This window comes from Ceratosolen solmsi, unplaced genomic scaffold (assembly GCF_000503995.2).
Source record: "Ceratosolen solmsi marchali unplaced genomic scaffold, CerSol_1.0 scaffold41, whole genome shotgun sequence".
Taxonomy (NCBI): Eukaryota; Metazoa; Arthropoda; class Insecta; order Hymenoptera; family Agaonidae; genus Ceratosolen; species Ceratosolen solmsi.
In genome coordinates, this window is record NW_011948424.1 from 4,783,473 (window position 1) to 4,794,304 (window position 10,832).

Sequence of the window (10,832 nt, forward strand, 5' to 3'; positions counted from 1 at the left end):
TTAAAATCACCAGCGCAGTGACACGCATCGATTACGATACGCGTATTATTTCTCTTCGCGCTAACCGCTGTGTGCACTAGTCAAGAGCGAAAAATCTCGTATTCCCCTTCCTTTGCTCGCTCACTCGCTCGCTCTCTCTCTCTCTCTCTCTCTCTCAAACACACTCACACTGTGTACGACCTGTGACGTTCCCGATACGCACGCGCACACGCCAGACAGAGATAGAGTGATAGAGAGAAGAAAGAATTTGTGTGCATGTGCGCGCTTGCGCGAGTTGTTGGAGGGAAGGCGGGAAGGAGAGAGTAACGGACTAAAGCACGCAACGAGCGTGCTTTCTCTCTCGTATGGTAAGATTCTCGATAGCTTAGAATTTACGGTCTGCTACTGCTCTAGGTAGTCCGATAAGCGCACCTTTATATTGCGCGCGAAGCATCATAGGCCGGTGCTTCGCGAAATACCGGAACTCCTTGACGCGACACACCGACGCACGCACACACACTAGAATGGAGAGTCAGCAGTGGACAGGCAGCGTACCAACACCATCGCAGCTCTACACTCCTACGAGCTCCAACTTCCACCGTTGATTCCGTGTTCCGTCTTGCGTGGTGCAGCGAAGAAGGGGGTATAGGTGGCAAGGGGTAATCGGGGGAGGGGGAAACATCCCATCGACACGCGTAAACTCGTTATACAGCAATGGCGAGGAGGATGGTGAGGAGATTACCTCCTCCATGATCGGGTTTTCCTGCTACTCGCGCTCTCCTCTCCTTCGCGCGATATTGCACGTTCTGCTCTTCGCGCACTCTCTCTCTCTCTCTCTCTCTCTCTCTCTCTCTTTCTCTCTCATCCCATCTCTCTCTCTCTCTCTTTCTCTCTCATTCCATCTCTCTCTCTCTCTCTCTCTCTTTCCTTCTTTTATTCTCGTCTCTCCCCCTCGGCTGTTTTTCTTGCACTTGCGCGCAATTTGTCGAGGGCGATTCGCGCAAGGACTCGATCGAAGCCTCCTCTCTCTTTCACACGAATATCATATGCAGCGAGACGACCGCTTGTTTGTTTACGTCCGTCGTCGTACGCGCGCGTGCGCACGCGAACGAGCGTATATTTACCTATAGGTTGGTGTGGGAAAGGGCGGAGAGAAGAGGGACGACGGCGCACGTGCGATGCTCTGAAGAGGTTAAAAAGAGGATGATTTACCTCAATGTGGCGACAAAGTCACGGATGAATTTCCTACGTTGTACTTTGGTTGCTTTCGGTAATGAAAGATTCCTTTCTCGTCTCCGTCCAAGTAGCCATTATTTTCATGCAAATTGCGGCGCGATCAAATACAAATAATACGATGAAAAATTAAGAGAGAGAAAAAAAGGTGAAAGGAGCAAATGTCCGAGGAAATGAGATTTTAATGCCATAAGAGGAAGCACAAGTCCGAGACTCGATTGAAAAAGTCAAGATTGTTAATTGGAAAATTTTCTCGATCGTTTAAATTATCGTTTCCAGACGCATCGGATGACAATGCCGGCTTGGCGATAGTCATTATCGAATAATAAATTACATTCCATACTATATGGAATTGCGTTGGATGGCTAATTTTATTTATCGTAAGCAAATAAAGCAATGTTTAAATTATTAATATCGAGTAATTTTAATGTTTAAGATCAATAACCTTTAACTTTTAAATATACCACTTTATACTTTCTAATTATCATCGAATCGAAGAAATCGATCATTTTAATTTAGTTGTATTTATTTAGTTGCTTTTAACCCACCGTGTACACGCCTCTTACTCCATTGCATTGCAAATAAAAATAACTCCGTGCGTTGTCTGGCTAATCCGACTCGCGTACGTAACGCAATTGCAATTATTTTAAAAGATATCGAGCGAGATGCTTTGAGATAGTGAGTATCGATTATTTATCTTGCCTGCACTTAAATTATTATATCGATGACTGTTGCTTATTTTAAAAAATATAACTTTTCAAATTGTTAACAAATCTGATTGTCGTAGTGTAATTGTAATGCTATTCGTCACGGAAATGAATGTTAATTCCCTCTTGTTTTGTGGTTTATAACATTAACAGCTCATTCGAGCTTTTAATTATAAAATTTATTATCATAACTTATTAACGTAATTATGCAATGTACATATTCAAATTCAAAATTAATAAAACGATACTATTTTATATAACCTTAATTCCAGATGTATTATCGAACGATCGTCGGAAGCAAATAGGGAGACGACGAATTTTTTAAATTTTTATCCACAGTTATTTTTAAATTCGTTTGTAATTGTCATCATAATGAATTTCGCAAAAATACTTTATGGTCTGAAATTGAATGAGAAGTTTTTACTTTCTTTACGGAAAGTACCGAAAGTACGAAGAACCTTTCTATCGGAAGCTTATCAATGTCAAGAAGCATGGAACAACAGATTGAAAAATTCGTTGCTATCAAAAATAAATGTCGACGACTTTTATTTGGAATTAAATAATAAGGTAGAAAGTAATATACTTGTGCCAGCGATAGATATCGATATCTTTACTAATTGCGTGCAAAAGCATAACTATGTCGAGGAGATTGGAAATCTACTTCATAAGCTAAGATTAACGACAGAAACTTCAAATACATTAGATTCAACCCATCATGCAGTTGTACGATATTTTATTGATGTAAGTGAAAATATTTGTTATAATTAGATTACATTATTCGACATTATTCGTTAAGAATGCCTTATTCGTTATTATTTAACTATTTTACTTTTCAAAAGATTTTTATTAATGTTTTAAAAATAAATGTATATTTATTTCAATTTGTTCCAATTAACTAAATAGTCCTTATCTTTTATTTGTTTATTTAAAAAATTTTTAACCAAAATAATAAATATAGTAACGATGAATTTGTTATTATCATTGTAGATGGGAGAAGCTCAGTCGCTTTTAAGTATTTTAAATGACAGATTAAATTATGGAATCTTTTGTGATTACTTATGTTACAATTTATTAATGGACCATTTTATAAAAAAACAAGATTTTGCTTCGGCGGCTAAAACGGCGACATTTATGATGCTTCAAGAAGAATTTGACAATCCAATTAGCAATGCCTTAGCAATCTATTCTTGTCATAATTATCTAAAAAATCCAGACACTTGGATAGAAAAAGATCCTGAAACATTAAAAAATGAACCCAAAGAAGAAATTAAAATACGCGTTAAGTATTTAAGGAATCCGTACTTTGATGATCATTTTGATTTGTGGAAGCCGTCGGATCTAGTGGGTAAGACCCTATGGTGGATCGGTGAAACAATGAATGATGTAATCGGAAGGTCGTGTCAACTACGAGGCTTAATATTATATAATAAATATTCAGAGGCAATTGAATTGCTTAAAAAGTGGAAAGATGAAGAAATTCAAAATGTTGTTTACAAGGAAACGATACCTTTAATTGAAAATGATGCGCCGGATATGTTTATTTCTGGTGAAAATTCTACAGAATCGCAAAGAGAATGTCAATTATTAATAACAGATTTACAGCATTCAGATTTAAATAATGGAAATATGGATGAGGATATTACAAACTTAGTCAAGAAAGCAGTTGATGCACATTCTCAAGAAGATATTACAAATCAAGTTCAGGTACACTGCTTTATAATATAAAACATGTATATGCAATATATCAAATTTAACGAAATTTAAATTAATAATTGGATTAATTGTAAAAAAAAAAAACAAAAAAAAAACAATTTAAATTCATAGTCAGTGAAATAATCCCAATTAAATGAAATTCCAACGCTATAAAATTCAGTTTTACTCAGTATATCGACAATCCATTATACTTTTAATTTGTCATTTCTAAATTTGATTTTCTTTTCTTTTTTTTTTTTTCTTTTTTATATGTACCGACAATCATAATAATCATTATATAAATATTTAATAAGCGTTTGAATTTTTTACTTCCAATTGGTTCTTATTTTAATGCTGACATTTTTCCAAATATTTCATTTAAAACTGTTTTCTATTTTAAACAAAACTCCTTTATTTTTAAACTCATTATCAATATTAAAATAATCATATTATAATAGAAGGTACTGTTCAAACAACAAATATATTATTTTGTTTGTAATAATTGTTTTTAATTTCATTAATTGCTAGATTTATGAAGAATGGATTGATGTTAGAATGAAGATTCTTAGGGAACAACATAAGGAACGAGAGAAGCAACAAAGATTAGCAAATATTGAAAATATAAAGAAAGAACTTGAGGAAAAAGAACAACTTCTTACATTCTTTGATAACGAGGATAAAATCGAATTGCAAATTGAGCAAAAACTTGAAAAAGAAAAACTCTTATATGGCGAAGTGAAAGTTACAAAGCAGGAAGAAGATTATGTTCCACCAGAAATTAAAAAACGACAGAATCAATGATTTATATATGAAAAAGGGCAGTATGTTAATATATAATTTAGTCAAATCAATAAAAATTCACACGAAATATTTACCTATGTAAGAATTATAAATCTAATGTTAAGATAATTAGTGTTTAATCACAATAACGTACAATGTTAATAAATAATTGTTTTGTATAATACTTCATAATTGATAATTACGTTTACTATATTAAAATTTAATTCCTATGTCTCTATAGTATATAAATTAAGTATTTAGTACGGGTACATTTTAAAGCAAAAAATTCCATTGTTTTTTGGTGAATATATATACATATATATATATATATATATATATATATATATATATATATATATATATATATCGAGTAATTTTAATTTTCAGTTTAAGATTAAAAAATTCAAAAATTAAACAGTACATGTGTTATCCAAGTGTGTCATAGTTTTCTCATACAATAATCTGTAGAGTTTCAAATTTAATAATTAAAATTTTTTAATATTTTCTCGGGTATGTATATATGATTACTGTGTTAATACACACAAATAAATGTAAGAAATTTCCTTCGTTAGAGAAAAATTTTTCATATAACGTTTGATAACAAAAGTCCAGCATAAAAGTTTTGTATATTTAAACACATTTTTACATTTACATATTTAAAATATAAAGTATCAAACATAAAAAACAATAAATATTCGATACTGCATATGATATGCAAATTTATTATTATTGAATCAGTAGTATATTAAATGTATAATTCTTTTGTTACATACAATTTTCAATATTCCAATTGTTTTATTTTGTATAGTGGTCTACACCATCATTTCTATAGTAATTATGATTTTTTGTTTTGTAGTTGAGCAGTTAAAATTGCAGTCTCTTGTCTCATTTGATTTAAATCGGCTGTTATCCTTTCTAAATTGGCCCCAATATTTTTTGTAGATTCCGAATCAATCTATAATGAATTATTTTTTTAATATAAAAAATATAGGACTTTGTCAAATTTTAGTAAAAGATAAAAAAAAAAAAAAGAGAAAAAATATTAATAGTGGTTGACTAGTGTGGTGAAGTTCATATTTTTTTCACAAATTTAATTTCAAATACCGAATTATTTGAATGAAACGTACTAATGCTCATTAAGTGATTGATAAATGACGATTTGAACAGAAATGAAAAATTAACGGCTCTACAATTGTATTATAAATTATTTTTCACCATCACGTAATACAACGTTTGAAATAAAATTTTCATTGTAAAATTTTAACCTAAATACATATATTAAGTTTCAATGAAAATAATTGTTTAATTCATTTATTGATTTCATACTAAACTAACACAGTATAAAGCCATCTTGGCGTTTAGTACGAAAAGTAAAAATACTTTTACTAGTAAGATAAATATTTTGCGTGTCTCACTTGTTCTTCTAAATCTCGGATTTCTCGTACAATGGCCCCAGTTTCTTCGACTAGACTGACAATTTCATTGCAATCGGAATGCAATGTGGCAAGTAATTTATAAGCTTTCTTCGATGTCTCATTCGTTCGAGCATCGCGGAAAATTAGTTCATCAACGACCGTAAACGATCTTTCCAATCTGCCAGTAAGCACATTGATTTCTTTTTGCATTTCACGCGTATCGCCTAAAATTTTGTCTATTTCATCCTTTTGCTTTTTAACATTATTGATTATTTCTAATATTCTTTGGGTATAAGCAGATCTGCTTACTTCTCGGGGATGCTTTTGAATATCTGCTACAAGCTGAGCGTACTGCTGATCCTTATTACGACATTCTTCTATCAACTCTTTTTCTTTATTCTTCATCAATTGTAGCTCATCGAGTTTCTTTTGGCTGGCACTCTAACGAGTCAAACAAAATTTTAAAGCTTATTATTACCTCGACATTTTATAAAACTTTAATATACAAAATATGATATAATCTTAATTAATAAGTTTAAGATATATGTATTCGTGCGTTAGACAGTAAGAATACTCAATGCATTGAATTTTTACAAATATATTGTATGTGCTTTTGTTTTTATGTCATTTTTCATTGTTACATAATTCTATTGCAATACTTTTTATTTTACATTGAAGTAGAAGTTGAATTCAACAAAATGTAAGCTTGCTTTAATAAGAAGGATTCGTGCAATTAATTAATTATGATTTGACATTTTCACTTGATTTGTGCTATTATTATAGATGTTAAGTATAAAAAAAAAATTTTTAATTTTAATCAATTATGTTAATTAGAATTTTCAATTTAAACTTACAGCTATGGAGGAGTGTTTTTCCTTTTCACTTCGGTATTGTCCTATTAATGACGATCTATGCTTCTCCCACTGATTCGCTAAATTAATTAATTTATTTACATAAGCTTCGATCGTTTCTTCTAATTTAACGACATTTTCATCTCCATTTTCAAGCAATTCGTAAGCTTTCATTTTAATTTTGGCTTGTTCCTCGTGCGAACTAAGGGCTTCTGTTTCATTTTGATAAATTAGAGTGGCATGATTTATTTCGGACATTAATTTCTTTATATCCATCTGAATCTCTTCGATATTGGCTTTTAAAGCCTCGCATTCTGATTTTAATCTTTCAATTTCTTGCTCGTCCGTAATACTTTTATTCTCCTTCGATTCTATAGGATTTTGTTTCTGAATCTCTACTACGTCAACATCAACGTTCTCACACGATTGGCTACTCGAATCTTTTAAATTCATGCCCGATATAAATTTATTAATTAAATAAGACTCATTGTCGGGCATGTCGATTACTTTATCGTATTCTTGAGCATTAAGCCAATCTATTTTGTCAGTGATGGTCAATGATGGCACTGCGTGATTATATCTCCCATTTAATGCTAGTACAGATGGTACAAGATATTTAACATCTCGCACTTGTTCCAATAAAGATGATTTGTATCGAATATTATAATTATGATATTCTAAATCAAAAAATGAGATTTGAATAGCAAATTTATAAGATTTACTTGCTATTATAGATACATTTTTGATAGAATAGAATAAATATTTATAATTGATTATTCACTAAATACTATGGTATTCGAATATACTTTAATAATTAATATCCACATTTATTCTACATTGGTAAGAGTTATGAGTTACAACTGAATTAATAACAGCTTTAACTTCAGTTAGACTATAGCAATCAGTTTGGACATTTTTTTCTCGTAGAAAACATAATAATAATCGTATTTATAAAATTAATTTTATAACGATATTTTAATATTTTACTAAAACTATCCGCTTAAAATTACCTTGTCAAATTCTGGTTAGACACGTCAATTCATAGCTTGCTCGTAAGTAAATTTTTATTATTATAAATAGACTCTACCTTCTTTATTCTCTACTGTAGAATTATCAAGATGTATCGTGGCAAACGGTGTTTTGGTCTGAACGCTAAACTTTGAGCGTTTTTTATGGCAATAGTATGGTAGCCACGGTACAGAAATTTGCTTCAGTATAGCAGACGATATTAATTTTTCAAGCTGAGCGCTTTTCGTATCCGGTTCGTTTATACTTTTGTCACTTTCCTTGGGTAACTTTTCAATCAAAAACATAAAAACCCGACGCAAATCGACTTCGGCACTGTAGAGAAAAGTTTGATATCCAATGTCACCTTTGTATCCAAGTTCCTTAACGTTACACAATAAAGTCGAAATAAGCCAGTGATAAAGATATTTTAGGATGTTGGATAGATTAATGTAAAACGTTACCGAGCAAATTTGAGCCAATGTTGCACCCATACGAAATCTCGCAGCCATATTTACAGGTAAAACAGGACTTAAAGCAAGATCTGGTCGTATAAGCTCCAGACATTTTACAGTCGCCTTGACAATCAGCTCTATGTCAAAGCCAGCCAAATTAGTTATACTCTCGTCTATATCACTGAAAAGGCGCAGAGATAAGTCTCATCATAATGTATTATTGTAAATAAATAACGACAGGCTATACAATGAAAAAATTATAATTATTAGTTTAATAAGATACCAGCCGATTTGAAGTAGGGAATGAATAATTATATTGTCAACTTCCTCCATTGTATCCACCTACCAGGCTAACTTGCAAAATTGCCAAGCATTAAATAAAAAAACATAACCTTATAGCGATAAATTTAATTCCGCGCTAAACATCTTTCGGAGAATTAAACGTGAATTAATAATTTTAAATCGGTGTTTATTGCCGAATGTTAAATGACGTTCAACAATAATCAAAATCACTCCTACTGACAGCTAAACGCTGCACTATGCCTACTATACTCTGCATGCAGCTACCGGTTTGAAAGGGACATGCAGAGGTGCAGTTACCTATGTTACCGGCTCGGCTTAAATACCGTTTGCTCGCCATGACAAATAGAAAGAAAGCTTGGATGCGTCTCTGCTTGACGTTCGATTTCACGGAAAGGAAGATGCGACACGAAGATTCTTGTCGTCGTGAGCAATTTTAATCAGAAGCAATCCGGCATTACGGTTGAAAGGGATTGTGTGCTTGCAAGTGGGCCGCATAATTCGTTGTGATTTAATTTATGATTGAGCCGTACATGGTTGCGGCTCTCACTGAAAGTTATTCCCAACGAATCGAAGGAATTGAAAAGGAGAAAGAGGAAAAAGGTAAAACCGAAATTGGTTTCCCTCTACTGCGGTATTCGAATGAAAATTCCTTCATACTCTGTGCATTCGATCAGTCGCATTATAAAGCGAACGAAGTATTATCAATTAGGAGAGAGAGAGAGAGAGTGAGTGAGTGAGTGAGTGAGAGATTGTAAATGTACACTGGGAGAATCGAGAAACGTCGAACGAGCCGTCGTTTATGAAAATTTCCCGCCATGCGGACGAGAAACTCGCGGTACCTTGGACTTTCGATCGATAATCCCCGGCATTGAGCAATGTAGTCGGGTTTCTCGAGACCGACGATGATATATGGCATTCGCTCTTCCTCCATTCGTATAGCTAAAAACTTTGTCGCGAGCGCAGAGTTTGGAGGAGAGGATGAAATAATTTGCGACACGGAGGAGAAATTTTTGTTTGAAAGCGCGCGCCCGGTAAGTTGGAAATAAATTGAAAACTTACGTCAAGGCGTAAAGAGACGTAATCAAGATGCTGCTTATTAATATAATAAACATTCCGACACAAACGTACCTTCGACCGTCAATATTCATTCAATATATACTACATATAGCATCTACCATTATCATTATCATTATCGCCCTTGTCATTATCTATTTAAAAATTTTAATAATTACGTACCCCCGTTTTAAGCCACGAGACAGGGAGAGTAAAAAATGGCATCGAACGACCAAATTGCCAGAATAATAAGCTTCGTGCGAAAAGTCAACTACCGGCAATAGATAGCTAACCCCGCAATCAATCCCACTGCATTGCAATCATAAGGTAAAAGTGCGTCGTAAATACCGTCGGAAACAAATGGAAATACGTAGTTTTACTATAAATTGTGCACGAAGAAGTCGGCTTAAATCCACGAGATCCCACGGACTCGACAAAATCAAAGTTCTCGAACGCGAGTGTACGGGCCTTATTTCAATAAGTCAGTCGCTCTCCTGTACGTGTAATTTACCCCCCACCCACCCACGCCCGGTATCATGGGTAAGCGTAATATACACCGAACGGCCTAGCAGATTCATCCATCGCATCTATCCACATGAACCGGCGATTACGGCACTGCTGGTTGGACAATTGAACAATGAGCCAAGGAGATTCGACTTTCGGTGGCGTGAGAAACTGGCGTGAGGGATCGCGCGCACGCGCGCAGCGCTCGACTCGATCAATTAAACGCTCTCAGCCGCTCTCTCTCTCTCTCTCTCTCTCTCTATCACTCTCACGCCAGTAACGAGCAGCGCTCTAGAGGATGAGTACGAGGACGAGGACGAGGACGAGAGCGACAACGAGGAGGATGAGGATGTGGACGAGACGGTGGAACAGGGATAGTTGATTGGGTTGGGTCGTCGTCGTCGTCGTCGTCGTCGTCGTCGTCGTCGTCGTCGTCGTCGTCGTCGTCGTCGTCGTCGTCGTCGTCGTCGTCGTCGTCGTCGTCGTCGTCGTCGTCGTCGTCGTCGTCGTCGTCGTCGTCGTCGTCGTCGTCGTCGTCGTCGTCGTCGTCGTCGTCGTCGTCGTCGTCGTCGTCGTCGTCGTCGTCGTCGTCGTCGTCGTCGTCGTCGTCGTCGTCGTCGTCGTCGTCGTCGTCGTCGTCGTCGTCGTCGTGTTTTTTTTATAGGTGACGGTGGTGGTCTGGTGGCGGAGAGTGGGGCGACAAGGAGGTTGTGAGAAGTGGGGGTCAGCAGCCCGAAAGAGAGGCTCGGCTCGACTCTCTCCCGCTGTCGCGGCGGGCAGACACATCGAGTGGAGCTCGAGGAGGTAAGACCGACCGAGGTTCGGTTGTCGGAGGAGGCACACAACGCCCGCGTC

The 10,832-nt window shown here is 35.2% G+C and overlaps 2 protein-coding genes across 3 annotated transcripts; one reads left to right on the forward strand and one right to left on the reverse strand.

Annotated features, from left to right (window-relative positions):
* The first annotated feature begins 542 nt into the window (after window positions 1-542).
* Window positions 543-4,450, forward strand: LOC105362585 (uncharacterized). 2 transcript variants are annotated; one of them, XM_011500049.1, is made up of 4 exons: window positions 543-622; window positions 2,192-2,660; window positions 2,907-3,623; window positions 4,140-4,450. In XM_011500049.1, exons 2-4 carry the CDS (start codon window positions 2,292-2,294, stop codon window positions 4,410-4,412), a joined length of 1,359 nt encoding a protein of 452 aa, XP_011498351.1. In that variant the 5' UTR covers window positions 543-622; window positions 2,192-2,291; the 3' UTR covers window positions 4,413-4,450. The 2 variants fall into 2 exon arrangements, with proteins under 2 accessions (XP_011498351.1, XP_011498350.1); XM_011500048.1 differs by lacking the exon at window positions 543-622 and adding an exon at window positions 1,939-2,119.
* Window positions 4,451-5,136: 686 nt separating this feature from the next.
* Window positions 5,137-8,693, reverse strand: LOC105362586 (coiled-coil domain-containing protein 22 homolog). Its single transcript, XM_011500051.1, has 6 exons — window positions 8,401-8,693; window positions 8,127-8,298; window positions 7,745-8,045; window positions 6,661-7,334; window positions 5,807-6,247; window positions 5,137-5,346 (listed from the first exon to the last, which is right to left on the reverse strand). Exons 1-6 carry the CDS (start codon window positions 8,448-8,450, stop codon window positions 5,227-5,229), a joined length of 1,758 nt encoding a protein of 585 aa, XP_011498353.1. The 5' UTR covers window positions 8,451-8,693; the 3' UTR covers window positions 5,137-5,226.
* Window positions 8,694-10,832: the final 2,139 nt, after the last annotated feature.

What these genes read in the sequence shown, in the direction of transcription:
- LOC105362585 (XM_011500049.1), top strand. Translation starts at nt 2,292, where the DNA reads ATGAATTTCGCAAAAATACTTTATGGTCTGAAATTGAATGAGAAGTTT. An exon ending in TTGTACGATATTTTATTGAT is followed by an intron (nt 2,661 to 2,906) that starts GTAAGTGAAAAT and finishes TTATCATTGTAG; the next exon opens with ATGGGAGAAGCTCAGTCGCT. An exon ending in ATATTACAAATCAAGTTCAG is followed by an intron (nt 3,624 to 4,139) that starts GTACACTGCTTT and finishes ATTAATTGCTAG; the next exon opens with ATTTATGAAGAATGGATTGA.
- LOC105362586 (XM_011500051.1), bottom strand. Translation starts at nt 8,450, where the DNA reads ATGGAGGAAGTTGACAATATAATTATTCATTCCCTACTTCAAATCGGC. An exon ending in AAAAACACTCCTCCATAGCT is followed by an intron (nt 6,248 to 6,660) that starts GTAAGTTTAAAT and finishes TTGACTCGTTAG; the next exon opens with AGTGCCAGCCAAAAGAAACT. An exon ending in TCCGAGATTTAGAAGAACAA is followed by an intron (nt 5,347 to 5,806) that starts GTGAGACACGCA and finishes AATTCATTATAG; the next exon opens with ATTGATTCGGAATCTACAAA.